Source organism: Strigops habroptila, chromosome 16 (genome assembly GCF_004027225.2).
Source record: "Strigops habroptila isolate Jane chromosome 16, bStrHab1.2.pri, whole genome shotgun sequence".
In the NCBI taxonomy this organism is placed as follows: domain Eukaryota; kingdom Metazoa; phylum Chordata; class Aves; order Psittaciformes; family Psittacidae; genus Strigops; species Strigops habroptila.
In genome coordinates, this window is record NC_044292.2 from 5,448,685 (window position 1) to 5,466,082 (window position 17,398).

Sequence of the window (17,398 nt, forward strand, 5' to 3'; positions counted from 1 at the left end):
TCTCCAGGCTGAACAGACTCAGCTCTCTCAGCCTTTCACAGAATCATCACAGGATCACAGACTGGTTTGGGTTGGAAGGGCCCTTAAAGCTCATCCAGTTCCAACCCCCTGCCACGGGCAGGGACACCTTCCACTAGAGCAGGTTGCTCCAAGCCCCTGTGTCCAACCTGGCCTTGAACACTGCCAGGGATGGGGCAGCCACAGCTTCTCTGGGCACCCTGTGCCAGCGCCTCAGCACCCTCACAGGGAAGAGCTTCTGCCTAAGAGCTCATCTCAGTCTCCCCTCTGGCAGGTTAAAGCCATTCCCCTTGTCCTGTCCCTACAGACCCTTATCCAAAGCCCCTCTCCAGGTTTCTTGTCGACCTCCCATAGTCCACCCAGACGTTCGATAGTGTTTGGGTACTAAGTGCCGTCTGAAGTCACTACCGGTGCAAACCCCGCACGCTGCCGAGCCCGGGATGCTGTGGAGCTGCGCGGCTGCACCGAGCACCGGGGGGTGAAGGGGAAGGGACCCGGCACCTCGGGGGGGGAGCGGAGCAGCGCGGTGCCGCTCCCGGTGCCCGGCGGGTCCCGGCCGCGACCTGCGGGGCGGGGCGGAGCGGAGGGCGGGGATTCCCTCGCGTCACTGGGAGGGGTTTCCCCGCCGGCCGGGGCCCAGCGCCCCGCGGGGTGCGGTGCTGCGGGCAGTCGGTGCGGGGCCGGGACCGGAGCTCCGCGGAGACATGACCTCCCGCAGGTAAGGGCTGAGTGACGGACCGAGCCCAGCTCGCGGCTACCGGATGCCTCATCTTCTGGTACCGGCTGCTGCTCGGACCTGCCCCCGTTCCCCCGTGTGGGGCCGTGGGTCGGTGCCGGGGACGAGCGGGTTCGGGACTCGGTGACCCAGCACCTTCGGATGTAGCTGAGCCCCTGCCCAGGCGTTCCCTGCCCCGGTGCCGGTCCCGTTCCCACCGGCAGCCTCTGATCGCCCCGAACCTGCGGGAGAAGCTTTTGCTTGCTTAAAGCATCTTGTCTTAGAGTCACAGGCTGGTTTGGGTTGGAAGGGACCCTGCCACAGGCAGGGACACCTTCCACTAGGTTGCTCCAAGCCCCTGTGTCCAAGCTGGCCTTGAACACTGCCAGGGATGGGGCAGCCGCAGCTTCTCTGGACTTCTCGTAGTAGTTAGAGATGCTAACAGGGGATGTCAGAACGGGACCAAGCTTTAAAACTTGCTTGAAATGCCTTTTGTGAGCTGATAAAATGATGTGGTGTGTTGTTGGTTACAAAGCTTCAGTCTCGGTGGTGGCAGGAGCATGTGTGACTTGGGGACATAGAGTGGTTAGGGTTGGAAAGGACAAGGTCCCTTCTGGGTTCCTCCTTCCCTGTGATGGCTTCAAAAGGGGCAAATAGCTGGTGGATGGGCTCTTCCTACCCCTGTTTGCTCAGGATGCTGAGCCCCAGGCACAGTTCCCCATGCCATGCTGTGGAGAGGCTTCCTAATAGCTGGTTTGGGGGTTCTTCAATCTGTCTTTTGGTGTCTTAAGGTGACCTGAAAAGGCTTTTGTTGCCGTTAGGAGTCAAGCGTGTTTTGAAGAGCCGCAGGAGGGTGGTGGCTGGGAGCAGCCGTACAGCTGACAACCACTTCAGCTGGGAAACGGGATCGGTTACAGCACAGGGAGTGCTTGTTTGGTGTTGGTACAGCACCCAACAGGGCAGGTCGTGAGCGCGGTTCCCACAACCACCTCCACAACGTACTCCGTGTTCTCCTCATGCCCCTTCCTGCAACGCCAGGGTTCAGGGGCTTGGTTGGTTGATGGTGTTTTGGGTCTCTCTTTGCCATCCAGCACTGGCTGCTTGTCTCCTGTACAAGAGCTGAGCTGTGTTTTGTGGGTGTCTGGTTCAAAGCATGCAGAAGTTTAGGAAGAGGCAACCTTCATCTGGGTGGTGCCTTGTGATTGTGAAACACTCGCTGATGGGTGATGGAGTAGAAAGCAGAAGGCTGGGACATGGGGCCCATGGCTTTCATTCTCACCTCTGGCAGTGTTCTCTGTGCCCACAGGCAAATCAATATTTGTCCACACTGCCCATACCTTGCTAACTCCTCCCTGTCAGGCCATTACCTTGGGCAGCAGACAGCTAGAGACAGCCAAAGGATTGTTGATTGCTCCCATCCTTTCCATCTGTGCACTGGATTTGCTGCTCCTGGTGCTATAACATTGCTCAGGTCTTTTTTCCTCACATTGTGGCAGGACTGGCTTGGCTCCAGCCTTTCTTCTTTTGCCTAGCTACACATAGGGTGCTACCGGATCTATATGGCATCTTTCTGCTTTGCCTGTTCTCCTTCTGGCTCAGTGTGTTCTGGTTCTGCCCAGGTGGATCTACTGAGACCATGACCTGTGCTGATGGAGCGTTGAGAGGCTCAAGCCATCCCTCACAAGGGATGCTCACTACAAGGCCCAACTTAAACTACTGAATAGTGGTTTCTTTGTGCACTGTTAACATCATATCTGCATCCCTTCCTGCAGGTCATTCAGGTTTGCATGGGGGCTCTTGGAATCAAGGGCAATTTGGCCTTAATAGGTTTACAGGCTGACTTTTACAAAAGCTGATGGTGTATAGTGCTATGGTTGCCCTGTTGTGCTGAAAAAGGGTACCACGCAGCAGGGCTATCCATGGGGAAGCAATTCCTCAGTAGCTCCATCCCAACTGAGGTGCTGGTTCCTCTCTTTAAGGACCACCTTTAGGGCTGTGTTCTTCCTTTATGTCCGTGGGCTGTGGTGAGGCTGTTCCCATCCTGGGGCATGGTGTAGCTGTGAGTGTGACTGTGGACTATCATTTAGGTTTGGACTGTGCATGACCTGCCTTGTTTCTTACAAACAGCTTGCTGAAACAATGACCATTTCTTTCCCTCTCCCAGCTTCATTGGTATAGGACCTCTCCACTGCAGGAAAAGTTTGATGTCAGGGATGTGCCCCCCAGCAAGGACAGAGAAATGGTCCATCTGGAGCAGCCAGAGCTGAGTAACTGCTGCCCCTCCTCTGCTTTGGTGCTTACATCCACTCCCATGTGATTAGAGGCTTTTTGCTGTGACATAGAGATTTTGGTGGATAAACCTCACATCCCCATCGCTCACCCATAGCTTGCAGATCCCAAACACCCTGTTTCTTTTCCTAGAAAGGAGCTGCACAGTGCCTGGAGCACTGGCTCATGCATTGCCCTTTGCAGGGCAGGTTTGTTCTTTGCAGTTTCCTGGGATGCTGTGGCCGGAAGGAAGGGGAAGCGTGGAGGAAATGAGTAAATTCCAGCCTCCAGAGCCCGGTTGTCTCTCTAAATTCAGCAGGATTGCGTGCTGAGGGGTATGGTCACAGTGGTCCTGCATCAAAGTGGGCTGGAGAGATGCTGTCCTGCAGCTCTTAGAGCCCAGCTCTCTGCATCCCAGAGCTAAACACAAGGCAGCAGCTTACAGCGCTGAAAGGGCTGTCCCAAGGAAGGGAACACAGAGACCAAGTTTCCAGCTTTCAGGACAATGAATGAGCAGGGTAATAGTAAGGATACGGTGGTAAAATGCTTTTGTTTCTGTAGCAGACCTGACAAGGAGCTGCTGAGTGATACCCCACCTCCAGAGCTGAGTATGTTTGTTTGACAACGTTTCCCTTGCATTCAGCTGATCCTCTTTAACGTCTCCTTTACTGCTCAGCTGAGCCACTTTGTCAGCACTGATTTTGTGGCACATGGTGGGTGGTTCCCTTTGAAGTTGTGGATCAGTTGTAATTACAAGCATAAGCAGGGCTGGAGAAGCCACTACTTCCCACCCCTGTGGCTGTTCCAGCATCACTGCTAAGTTGGGAATGCCCATAGTCCTGCATGTGCTTTCTCCACGATGTTTACCATGCTTGTGCAGCCTGCATTGTGTGCATCTGGGGCATCAAATGCACTTAGTTGTATCCTGAAAGCTTGCTTGATGTCCAACCTTGAGCGTCAGCTGCAGTGACAGCCAATGGTCCCACTTTTCCCTCTCTTTCCCAGTGGGAAAACACATGCTTCCTGTGCTGAATCCCAATGTAAATATTAACCTGGAGTATTTGCAGTAGCTGCTTGCTTTGGCAGCTTGGGCGGTGGTGGGGAGGTGCTAATTTCTGGTCCAGGAAGCAAAACCAGGTCAGTGTTTTGGCATCTGTGATCTTGGATATTCATCAACGTCATGGGAAGAGCTTCGGGTTGGAACCAGGGTGATTGTGGATCAAGTCTGTGGCTGCTGTGTCTCTGAAGCACAGATCCCTAGCTGTAAGCTCCCAGCAGCAGCTTGGATTCCCATCCTGGCCCTCTGCAGTGATTTGCTCATGTAATCAGGCTTTATGAGACCTTTGCAGCAAGGCAACTGGTGCCTTTTGCTTCCCTCTTTTGCCATTGCTGCATCTGAATCTCATCTCAGATGCTGCCTGGTTTTTCTCTCTGGTAAAACTGTATGAAGATGTCTTTGGACACAGGCTCTGTTAGCAGGATGGGGGATTCAGAGCTCAAAGACTTTGGTGCAGGGGACTTAAAAACGGACAAGTGGGGGGGTGAGAGATGGGAAATGCAGTGGAATGAGTTGATGTGCTCTTTCACCAGACTTTACTGTGATAGATGAGGATGAGGATGTTAGCAACTTAAATTACACTTCAATTCCAAGCCCCAGCCTACTGTTTATTCCCAGATAGAGTGAGTACCTTACTGCAGGCCATGAATTCAGTGAGGGAATAAGAATGGTTAATGCCCTAGCTCAAAGAGAGAAACTGCCTTGCTTAGGAGAGGTGTTTGGCTGAGGTCCTCAGTGATTTTCCAGCATCCTATGGCTTCCCAAGGCAGAGTGAGCTGCTCTCATTATGGTCCCAAGGCAACTGAAGCACTCTCAGCCCTGGAACCCATTTCTGGGATTCAGCTATATCTCTTTTGTGGGCTGCCAAAGAGAATTCCTCACCGTCTGGGTAAGGAAAGCACACGGAAGGGGAAGCCGGCCTTCCCGCTCCTGCCAGAGCTATATCCAGGGCGAGTTTCCTTTGTGGCTGGGTGGCACCGGAGCTGCTTCCAGCAGGGTTTCAGTTCTCTGGGTTTCTAGGAGATGATTCTCCTCAGAGGCACCTGATGGATGAATCGGAGCTTTGTGCTGCAGTGGAGCTGTGCCAGCGGAGCAGCACCATCCAGATGGACTCTCCCAGGTATCCAGGTCTCACTCAGCATGGAGCTGAGCAGCCTTCCGCATGCCTGATCCCAGTGCCCAGGGCATGAGCTGCATCCCCCAGCAAAAGCTTATTCCCCAGGGATGGCTCCTTGGCCATAGCATGTGCTGGGGTCCCAGCAGAAGTGTGCCTGTGGATCTGCTGCTCCTTGGAAAGGGGAATGGAATCACTATGGGAAACCTGGCTCCTGTGTCATCCAGCTGGAGATGCTTCTGGGTGAGCAAAAGGGTGGGCACTGGCATTTCCCTCTGCCCTTGTGGAGCTTTTCCCAGGCTCCCAAGGCTTTTCCAGGCTTTTCACATTGGCTGCTACATGCTGGATCTCTCCCTGAGGCCACTTAAGGCAGTTAGAGGGAAAGTTTGTATTTTATAATGGGGGGCTTTACTTATTCCTTGGCTTTCACTAGCCAAAGGGCTCCTCTATCCCTGGTGCCCATCACCTTCATCACTCCATGAGCAAACCAGGTCCCTCTTCAAAGGATCCTATGAGCAGAGAACCCAGAGCTGGGAGCTTTACTTCCCAGCTGGATCACTGATTTAGCACCTAGCATCTCTTCATTACCTATCACCATAGCATCCTTGTGGTGTCCATCCTCCCACCCTTGCATTATGGTGAGCCATTTGGGAATCAGAGCATCTAAAAACTTATTTCCCAAATGCTGATATTTGGGTTTCCATCCCAAAATTATGAACAAAGCTAATATCTGTTTCCAAGTTAACACTGGTTTCCAAGCTGAAAAAAGGTCCAAACCTCTGGGGTGTGTGTTGGAGAGAAGCACTCCAAAGGCTGCTCTTTAAGCCTTGATTAATCCTTTCCCTGCAGTAGGAATGGGTTTATTCTATTGCTTTTCCCTGCCTTGACCCAAAGCAATGGCTTGGGCAGGCTGCACTTGGTGCCTCATCATGTGAGTGGTGGGGAGGGATGGAAAGTGGCTCCCGCAGTCCAATTGCATGTTCCAGGAAGTGTGTGTAGGATGGGGTCTAACCAGATGACGGGGCCAGTCTGTTTGCACGCTTCCTGCATGGGTCTGAAGGGAAGGAGGAAATTCTTCGCATTAAACTGAGCTGGAAATCAGGAACTGTGTGCTTCCTGTATATGCAGTGCTTGCTGCAAATAGCTCACGCTGCTGCTTGTGTCGGTGATGGTCTCCAAAGAGCTCTGCCTGCTTGCAGTGGTTGAGGGACACACTTGGAAGAGATGGGCCCTTCAGCATCTCCTGAGCTGCTGCTCTCTTGTAGCAGATGCTGTCACAGGCAGGTCCATGTGGAAAGGATGTTGCTGTGATCCAGGTGCAGTAAAAGCATCTCAGTTGTTCTGGGAGTCATAGAATCCCAGACTGCTTTGGGTTGGAAGGGACCTTAGAGCTCATCCAGTTCCAACCCCCTGCCTTGTTCTTTGAAGTGCCCTCGTGGTTGTCAATGATGGACATTTCAGTCTTAGTGTCTCCATACTGCAGGCCCAGCCCTTCTGCTTTATCTGGCCCTTCAATCTGTGCTGCAGAACAGGCTATGGGGCTTCCATGGACCATGTCTATGAGACAGATGAGCTCTGTTCTGCCCCCATCAGCAGGGGCAGTGGGCAGATTCCCTAATAAGTGCCTTAAAAAGAAGGTCACCCAGTCCAGATGTGGCTGCGGGTACCCATCCCTTGCCATGGGTGCTGGCATGGGATAGGCAGGGGAATCACAACATTCCTTACAGCCCCCCTTGTGAGGGCTCAGGGCTGGGGAAGCCTCTCGCAGCAAGGAGTGATGCAGTTTATCTTGCTTCTTGCAGGGTTTTTGTGCCAAAAGCAGCACTGGGGGAGGAGAGGGGGAGCTGAGCTTTCCAGCTGCAACCCTCCTGATTGTGTTATCGGGTGAAGAGCCTGCCTGTGAGCAAGTATCTACTCGAGGTGTCCTGTGCTGGGGGTGGTTCCCAGCCTGTGCGCGCTGTGGCTAGTGTCTCTTGGTCTTCCCAAGGGAAATATGAGTATGGATGTGCTTCCTGACCCGGGGGAAAGGCACCGGCAGCAGGGAAAGGCAAGTGCTCAGCGCATCTCAGTGTCCACTTCCATGTGGTCCTTCTCATTCCTGGAGATGGGGTTGCTGCGCAGGTTTATAGCATCTTCAGCGGTGTCTCCCACTGCCATGCTGGGGCAGGCTGAGGTCTCAGTGTCCTCCTATGATCCAGGCAATCTTCATGCCTTGGTGTCTCTGTGGAGAAGGTATCTATGCTGTTGATGCACATGGGTCTTTCGTGCAACCCCATCCTTTCCTTTTTCCTATCCAGCTGAGCAAGAACCTTAGGGATAATAAGTTCTGGAAATCCCTCCCATTCCCAATATACAGTTATCAGATTTATCTGAATGGTGCCATGAGTGTTTAGCTATTTATGGGTGCTACAGAAGAGATTATTTAATTTCTCACTTAAATTTCAGGCTCAATTGAGGGTGACACAGCCTCTGGTCCCCCTTCGCACCCCACATTGAAAGTCCCATCTCCTCTTTCCTCACCTTCTGGGGTGCAGTTTGCCTCTGTCAGGGCATGAGCTAATAAGGGTTGAGCAGCTTGGGCTCTCTGGCTTGACACGGAGATAGGTTTGAGGAGCACTGTGGCTACCAAAAGGGTGTCAAAAGGCAATGGCTGGGTTCACAAAACAACAGCAAAAGACCTGCCTTAAGAAAACAAATAGAATAGGCAGGAGGCTGGAACTTGCAACTTCCCCCCTGCTCCAATGAGCTTTTGAAGTGGTTTTAGAGTGATTCCCATTGGAGAAACTGAGGGAAGATCTGATTGCAGTGACAAGAGAGTAAGAAATTGGCAGTATCACCAGCCCTTATGCTTGGGCTCTTTGCTAGATGCTACCTCCAGGGTAACCATGAGGTTACTCACAGGCAAGGACTCAGCTCCTCACCCTGTCACGCTGGGCACATGTGACACAGGGAACCGGATGCTTGGCTAGGCTCAGGGTTGGGGTAACTATGAATACTTGTCATAGGCAGAGGAGAACCCATCCTTTAGGACATGTTCTTTGGCCTTGGGGATGTCAAGAGGGTGGGAAGGTGACAAGGATTTCATTTCAGAACAACTAAACCCCCCTTCACACCCTTGAGCAGCATCCCCACCATGTAAGGGAGTCACCAGGGCTATGTTTGTCCTTGGGTTGGGTTTTGGGGGGTAGTTCTGTTGGTTGTTTGTTTGTTCCCCTTCTTCCTCCCACCCTCCTGAAGCATTTCCATCCGTCTCCTCTCGAAGAAGTGCAACGAGCCCTGCCACTGATTAAACTCTAAATATAACCATGGTATTTCTTCCCCTCTCCCATTCTTCATGATGTATCTAGGTAAAAAATAGCCTTGGCGACTCTTCAAAGGGGACATGGGCCTGCTCTGGGCTATATTTTTGTCCTGTCACCCTGCCCGGGTCTGAAATAAGCCTCCTCAGTTTTATTTAGCTCTCCAGGTTAGATAATCCTGAAAGCTGAGAGTTTTTCTGGGTGCAATGAGGGTGCACGTGATGCTGTGGGCTCGGGATGCTGGTGTGGCAGGGACGATGCAGAAGGAATCTCCTCTCCTCCTCCTGGCCTTAGTGCCAAGTGGGAGGCAGCCCAAGGAAGACAAGGTGCTGTACACCAGGCTCTGCTCTTGCCTTGCTTCCTCATTGCCTGATTGATTTCACTTTGGGACTTGGAGAGGAACCTGCTCAATGAGGAAGGACCCTTGGGGCTGGTTTTGGTTTTCCTCTGTGCCCAAGAGAATGGGTCAGGGGTTTTCTGCCCTTGGTGTATCCTGATGATAAATTGTTTTACTCCTGGCTGAGTAAAACAGCCAGGAAAACAAACAGAGCACGTTTGTTTTCCCGCAGACCAGTTCTGAATGCTTAAGCATTATCCTCCCAGGGATGGAGAAGCTGTGGCTGCCCCATCCCTGGCAGTGTTCGAGGCCAGGTTGGACATAGGGGCTTGGAGCAACCTGCTCTAGTGGAAGGTGTCCCGGCCCATCAGAAGATGAGCAGGCCATGCATGGGAGCAGCATGTGTTTGCTCTACACAGCTTTAAAAGCTTTGTAACCACCAGATGGAGCAAAGGAACTTATAACAACCCTGGGAGATTCTGGGGCCAGGGGCTGCTATGGGGCACTGAGGTGTCACCACTGCCCTGTGGGCCATTGCTGTGCCTGCACGTTGGCTGGCATTGAGTTGAATTCCTCCTCTCCAGCCTTCCCAGGGTTGTCTTGGCAAGACAGCAGGTAGACAACGTGCATTGCAAGCTTGTTCCTTGCCCTTTGGTCATAACCTGCCCTATGGGCTGCAGCTCCCAGTCTCTCCCTCCTAAGCACATCCTTAGTCAGGGCTCCTTCCAACCTATGCAAGGGAAGGATGTGCTGCAGTAGCAATGTTCTGTGTTGAACCAACCCACTGCCTGCTGCCATCTGTGTCTTGGACCAGAGTTTCACTCCTTCTCTGGGGGTGTCAGTAGTTGTTTCTGCTGTGGCTTTGAAGCAGTGGAAACTTTCAGTGTTGTCATCTCAGTGCTCAAAGCAAGAGGAGCTGGTGTACTTCAACAAGTGCAGTTTAGTGAGGGGCATGGTTCTGAAGGGTTTGACTAGGTTGGAACTGGCTGGTTTGGTGTTATTCATGACCTATGGAAGAAGAGGGATGCGGTGCATCTCCTAGTTGGTGTTTAGCGTAAGCCACAGAATTGAGGGTCTTCAGACTAGTGAAAATGGGCTGGAATTCCCCATAGTTGTATTTCTCAGATGAAAGCAGCCAGCTGGTGATCTCGGGACAAGTAGAAGCTCTTTGCATATGGTCTCTCTTGCGTGATGAGCCTCCCACAAACGGTCAGCAGGCGCTGCCACATCTAGCCCTTGTCACTCGTGCATGGGTGTTTGGGCAGTGAATCTGATGTAAAGGCACACAGCCATTTCTTCTCTCCCCTTGGCTGGAAGAAAGGAACACTGAACAGGTTCCTGCATGAAGGGATGCATAAAAGTGCCCAGAGAAGCTGTGGCTGCCCCATCCCTGGCAGTGTTCAAGGCCAGGTTGGACACAGGGGCTTGGAGCAACCTGCTCTAGCAGAAGGTGTCCCTGCCCGTGGCAGAGGGTTGGAACTGGATGAGCTTTAAGGTCCCTTCAACCCAAACCATCCCATGACTCTATGAAGATGCAGGTCTTCAACATATGGGCTTTGCTGTTGTGTATACCACTCACAAAGGAAGGCAATAAAAGTCTGGTCTCTTTATGGGACTGACACAGTTTAGACATTGCTGAACTTCATAAGATTGCTTCTAGTGCAGATCTCCAAGGCCACAGTGACAGCAGAGCTCTGTGGGCCAAGTATGTGGACACATGAGGCCACATGTGTTGTGACAAGAAGACACGGTGTAACCTTCTTCTTCCCCCACTGCTTTCTGCTGTATCATTGCAGCTGTTATCTCTGGCATCTTGTATGTCTGACTATTGGTGGGTAGTGCTGTCTGCCTGCATGAGCAGAGGCAAAGTGTGTGAGTATCCAGTAGGAAACTGGTACTTTAAAGCCCAGATTTGCAGGGAAGTGCTGGCAGTAAACAAAGGAAAGCCCTGTTCTGGTTGTGAAATCACTGATGCCCTTGATTGTTAGACGCCAGTTCAGCTCTTCCTTGACGGATCACAGCTTGTTTTCCAGTGTTGCTTTCAGCCTTGGAATGATGACACAGACAGAGATAGGATGTGTTTTTATTCCTTGGATATTTTGCTGAGTGTCTTTGGAGGAGTTTGCCTGTGAGGATAATGCCAGTAGAAAACCTGTGTTGCACTCAGGGGAAGCTTGGCACTGCTGGAGGGCTCCATTAGCAGGAATTACGCCCCTGAGTTGCTCTGAGTCTCCCTTTGGAGCTGTCAGCTTTTCCTGCTGGCTTGGAAGTGAGCATCCTTCTGCCTCCTTTAGCATGATGAGGAGCCCAGCTCCTGGGAACAGCCCCTAAAAGCAGACAAAGCTCTGTGCTGGTCCCCTCCTGCTCGCCTTCTCCATCAGTTCCCAGTCCTTCCCGGCGTTCCCGAGCTCCCTGCAATGAGATCAGGCTTTGCTCTGTGGTTGAGCCTGTTGCTGATCTCTAATCTCCTCTGTGCCTCAGCTGCTCTGTTGGCACATTAAAGGCTAGCCGCAAAGAAACCATAATTGTACTGAGTGTCTGTGGGATAATGGACTAAATACTCAGGATTGCAGAGGCAGCCGCATTCCCAGCTATTTAATACCTTGATTGATGGATGGTGAGTTGTTTGCCAGACCACAGGAGGACAGCCTTCCGAGCTCTTGTTTCTCCTGCTCCATCAAGCTGGTGATGCAAGGATGTAAAAGAACTAGGCAGGAGTGAGCTATTTGGCCAGTCATGTGGTGGCAGGAGTGTAATGATCCTGAGTTTGCCAGGGCTGGGTGCTGTGGTCTTAGAATCAGAGAATCACAGACTGCTTTGTGTTGGAAGGGAGCTTAAAGCTCATCCAGTTCCAACCCCCTGCCACGGGCAGGGACACCTTCCACTAGAGCAGGTTGCTCCAACACTGCTAGAAGCATTCTTCCTCTCTTGCTTGCGGAGCTAAGATAGGGAGATCGATGGTGGGTTTGGGCTCTGTTTGGAAGAGTGGAGTTGTCCTCTGTCACCGCAGCTTTTGGCTTCTTTCAGGCCTGAGAACCCAAGTTCTTTCTGCCCAGGGATGGCCTGAAGAAAGGTCTGTGTGCCTGCTTCTGCACTTATATCATCCCATCTAATAAAAGATGTCTCTCCCTGTAACCTTGCTATCACTGCACATTAAACCTTAGATTTGGACATGTTGAGGTGCTTGAGCTGTTTGTTTAACTGTAGGCACCTTCATTGGATGGGTGAGATGAGTGTCCCTCTAGCCAAGGGAGACAACTGGGTTCTGCTCTGCATCACCCTCAGGAAGTGACTGTTTCTCTCCATGCCTGCAGAAGGGGACTGGACTTACAGCCACATAGTCTACACGCTCCTGTCAACTGCCTAGAAAGAGAGAGCTCAAAAGGGCTGTGTAAAACGCTTTTGCTTGAGGTACAGCTGTCTTTGGGGCTCACCAGTACGTGCTGTTTCACACGCAGAGCAGGGCATTGTGTTTCCCCAAAGAGCTCATAGAACACAGAGATAAGGTGCACAAGTGAAGGGGTATGAACGCTGCTTTGGAGGGCAGAGGAACCGAGTCAGAGCCAAACTAAGGGGATGCTTTGTAAGCTGAAATTGGGAAACTCAAAAAGCAAGCTGGGATGCAGAGATGTGTTGCGGCATGTCCCATGATGGTCCTGTCCCTGAGAGGAGCAGAGCCTGGACCTATGAGCTGATGCTCTCCACCCATAGCTGCGCTGATGGCTGTTTCACTGCAGGTCTGGAGCACAAACCTCTCTTGCTGCTTTGCATGGAGGAGGAAGCTTGTGTAGGAAGTGCTACTCAGAAACAGGAGCCCCATGGAATATCTAACTTTGCCTGTTAGCCCTTCGTTTTCCTTTCTCTTTAGCTCTGCTGCCCATGGGCTGGCAGATGGATGTCGTCACGTTCTGTGTGCGTGTGGTGGTGGTTACCCTCCCCGGTCCCCCTCTCAACACTCAATTCACAGCTGCTGGCTTCGTACTGATAACAGAACGAGATGACTTCCTCTTCGTCTCTCCACCCCTGCTCCCTTCCACAATAAGCTGGTTTGGGGTAAATAACCCGCTGTCACTTCTTCACTTGAAACTTCCCAGGCTCCACCACCTTGGCCAACCTTCCTGAAGGATGCTGGAGGCTGGAATGTTGCTATTGAGCAGCAAACTGCCTTCCACATCCTAGAGCAAGCTCTCCCCACCTCCCATATCCTACGAGTCCTGCTGCCTTTTGAGCTGCCCTGTGGTTTCTGTGGACTAACGAATCTCTTCACCTACTCTACTGGGTCAGGAGCCTTGACCAGTTATGGTGAGGTAGGATATCTGCTCTGTGTGTGTCTAGCTTCTATTTTTAACAAAGCTGATATTTCAGAGTGGGAACATGGCAAAGGGGAGAAGGCATGGATGTCATCTATAGTCATTGAGATTGCACAGAAAGATTCCACTTGTGCTATAGGAGGATGGGAGCTCAGAACAGTCAGAGAGCACCCATGAAGGTGTGGGTGCTATTAGGGTGGGAGTAGTGATTAATAGTGGTCATAAGCCAGATTTTCTGCAGAAGAGCAAGATTCTCCAGTGGAAACTACCCTTCAGATGCCTCTGCAGCACAGGGCTGATGGTAACTTTCTCCTTGTGCTGGCTTCAGCACTGCAGAATGGTGCGTTAGCAGTTTCGTTTGTATGATTACTATGATTACTGTTAATGTGATTACTGGGGAGGCTTTTGGTGCTGACTGCAGCCTGGGAGAGGTTATCCCTGCTGTGAGCAGTGTGTTATTTTGTGCTGGTATTAGATTTTTATCTGGGGTTGCTATTAACATTGCATTGCTAACAAGGTTACTTGCTTATCTCTTTGCTTGCCTTGCCGTGTCTTTAGCTGAGCACGCTTTCCTGCACCGATAACCAGCTTGTCTGTGTTGGAGGGTTGTAATTTGAAGGTGTTGGACTTGTGTAGTTCCTTACAAACTGCTTGAAATAACAATATTGAGTCAGAAGAGTTTGTAAAGCAATGAGGATTATATACAGGGTATGAACTGTACAGGGAGCTGTATGGGAAAGGGTCTGTTGGAGTAGGGGAGGGATGTGTTTGCCAGGCCAGGAGGCAAAACAGCAAATGCATGTGTGAAGAAAGCAATCCTGTCTGTTGGAAACACAGGGAACGGATCCAGGGCAGGAACTGGGCTGTCTGAAGCTGTGTTTGAGGTTGTTAAATGCGTTGGGATCGTTGTGCAAGTGGCTATGGATCTTTGCCATGGAGTGTAATGTGGAGCATGCCTTGGGTTTTCCTTCCTTCCGTTCTTCCTTCCTTCCATGGGTGTGCGGAGGGTGTGGGCTGGTCTGCAGCTCCCTGCAGGGATTCATATGATGGAAGTTGCAGCAGCCTGTTGGTAGTTTACATTCCCTTGTATCTCTAGAGCATCCCAAGGCTTTGGCACAAGCCTCATTGCAAAGCTGTTCTCTGGTGTACTGCTGGTTTCTCCCTTTCTGGTCTCTTCTTTGGGTGTGTTCTGCTTCGCTGGATCATAGCAAAGCAGCTAAACAAATCCTGTTCTGCTCCAGGAGGAAGCCTGTCAGTCAGACAGCAGCTGGGCTGGTTTCGGTGCTGGCTGGTGATAGGTATTTGTAATGCTCCAGCTGTCTGGCAGGTGGGTTTGCAATTCAATTCTAGCTTGCTTTTGTGATATATAGGCCAGTGAACCTCCATAGAATCATAGAATAGTTAGGGTTGGAAAGGGCCTTAAGATCATCTATGAAATCTGTGAATGGAGGGAGTCCAAAAGCGATTTCTCCCACTATTAGTCCTTTTGGAACTACTTGGTAAGGCCTTCTCTGGGTGAGGTTAAAGTGTAGCTTGGTGTTTATGGTGGTCTGAATGGTGGAATACCACTTAGATAGAAAAGATTGATTCAAATATAAGTTCAATTCAGAGAATTAAATCAGGATATATGAAAGCTGCAGCTGGAAATAATACCCTCACACACCTTTCTGGCTTCTGTGCTCAAAACAGCTTGAGGGACTTAGCTACACCTTGTTTTAATTAGAAGAACATGGGTGTAAATCCTTCTGGGCAACTTGGAAGAGCCCCAGCTCCCTGTTTCCTGCTGGTGCAGGTGAGCAGAGCTGGGTGTTGAAATGCACGTTGGCCTGATAAAACTAGCTCTGCCTCTCCCATTCCATGGAAACTGAGAGCTGTCAGGCAAAATCTGTGTCTTTTTATTCCCAGTTTTGGTCTTGTGCTGCGCTTCCTGTCCTCTCCCTTGGTGTCGCATGTGGAAAAGCCATGTGCTAAGGTAGCAGCTGGGTCTGCAGTAGTATCTTTGGGATTTTGCTGGAGCTGGTCTGTAAATGGCCCATCTTCTTCATCCACTGATGAAGCCTAGTTTATTCTATTCTGTGACCGATAACTGTGATGCTCTAAAGAAGGAACTCTCACATCCAAGCAAGAGCATGTAATGTCTTATTTTGGAAGTGAAGATGTAAGTTTGCATTTGTGGCAGGAGGCCAAGCTCTCAAACAACTCCTCCTTCCTTCCTGCCTTCAGTTCTTAGTTTGCAGCATCCCATCCTGTGGCTAGAGACGACCAGTTTGACAGTGTCCTTCTGTGGCTATAGCAAGTCATGCTCCATGTGGCAGCCACAAGGCAATGCAGGTGTGAGAATACCCAAGCATAAAGGCAAATAGACGCTTCACTTTGCACTGACCCATGGCAGAGTGGAATGATCAGTTGGACTTTTTGGTGGTGTGTGGTAAATGTCCCCTGTACCAGCACTAATGCTCACTCTACACTTTTTGGATAGACTCTCCTGGCTGCAAAAGCCAAAGAGAAACCAGCTAGTTGGAATGAAAGCAAACACGCTGGGTGTTAAGATGTTGTTTCAGGAAGTCTTTTTGGCAAGGGGAGAGCTTGATCAGTGTAAGTGCTTGAGTTTTTACAAGCTGTTGCTCTAAGAACCAGAGATGCTAGACCAAAATGATGGGCCATGAGTGATGGTAGACCTTCATAATCCCTCTCATTTCTTGTACATGTGCATAAGCCCCTCGCCATGGCAGGGTGAAACGGGCAGTGAATGTTCATTGAGATGAGGAGGAGACAGCAAACAGCTGCCAGTCTCTTTCACATCCTTTATGTGCACCCATCTAATGCAACTCATCTTCATGCTGCAGCTGAAGGTCACACACTCATGCTCTGGTGCCTTACTGTTTGCTCTAGTCCTACGGAGCATGCCATCCTGTTTGCCTGCAGATGATGTATTTGTGTGTCCTGGATCTTAATTTTGTCCATGGCTTCCTTTCCTTGTCGCTACAGAGTCTTTATCTGTGGAGTGCAAGACATGATGGTGAAAGAGGTTTTCCATATGGGCAGTGTGGGATGCACTGTGAGGAAGTTGCTGTGATAGGAAGAGCTTTTAAATGCTCTGGCTTAATGGGTGTGCAGGGGGGAATCAGGCTCTGCAGCCACTTCAGTATAGCCTGGACTTACCTTGGCTGCTGGAAGCTGTGAAATCAGCATCTCTCATCAGCTGTCCACCCCTTTAGACCAGCTTATCCTCATCTTTGCTGAAATATCCCAGCAGAAATGCCATTGAAACAGATGTGTCCCTAAACAAGTGCCAGGAATGGGGCAGCTTGTGTGCCAAAGGCCCTTGCTGAGCTGTCAGCAGGAAACCATCCAAGCTTTGCTGCAAGGAGCTGCATGTGGATGCAGAAGAGATGTGCTGACAGGCTGTTCTGCAGCAGCTGTGTCCTTGTCCATGTGTGGTGTGTGTGCCTGGGACAAAGAGCATCCGCACAGCACAGTCCATAGGAGGGCATTCAGCTGAGGTGCTTAGTGTCACAGCCTCCTGCTTGGCAAGTGCTTGTTTGGATCAAAAGGAAATACATGGATGTGTCAGTCTTTTAGCTCTTTTTATTCTTTTCTCCTTCTGTAGGAACGTGACCTACAGAGAATTAAAACCATGCCCGGTGCACCCATCCTATTCCTGGTCTCTCTGGCCTCTCCCATGTACTTCTACCCCCACTTCACGTTGTGAGATCCTGTTGAGGGACCACCCTTTGAGAGCTTTCTGCACTATCTCTCGCTGTGGGGCTTTACTCCTCATCACGACTGTGTTATAAAGGGAGTTAAGATGTAGAAACATGTTTGAATGAAGGGCCACTTGTCACTGCAGGCTTTGAACCCAAGGCAGCTCAAAGGAGGATGTGGCTACACCTTCATCAGTCCAGACTGTGTCTTGGCTATATGGTAGCTGAGGTCGTGAAGGGGAATGTTGTTCCTGCACGTAGCTGGAGCAATGCTGTCTTGGATAGAGAAACTGCTGCATCTCCATGGTTAAGTGGCCAGTCACTGGCTCCAGAGATGGAGGAGGGTGTGCTGTAGCTGTGTGCTTTGCTTTGTCTTAGTGAGAGATGAGGCAGGAGCGGGGTCTGTTTCTGCAGTGGAAAAAGCATCTGATTTAGCAACTGCTAAAATGCTGATTTTAGCAGTTTCACCTTAAAGCAGAATGAACCCTTGCAAAGCAGAGACCCTGGGACCACAGAGAGATACCAGGTCTTCTGGATGATGTGTTTGCCTGTGCATCCAGCCCAGGCAGTAGCCTT

The 17,398-nt window shown here is 50.9% G+C and overlaps 1 protein-coding gene across 1 annotated transcript in view; it reads left to right on the forward strand.

Annotated features, from left to right (window-relative positions):
* The first annotated feature begins 624 nt into the window (after positions 1-624).
* LOC115617351 (tyrosine-protein phosphatase non-receptor type 11-like) overlaps positions 625-17,398 on the forward strand; it is a 42,037-nt gene continuing 25,263 nt past the window's right edge. The window contains exon 1 of the mRNA XM_030507720.1: positions 625-736. Within this exon, the coding sequence (XP_030363580.1) occupies positions 723-736 (14 nt within the window). The 5' untranslated portion in view covers positions 625-722. The remainder of the gene's footprint in view (positions 737-17,398) is intronic.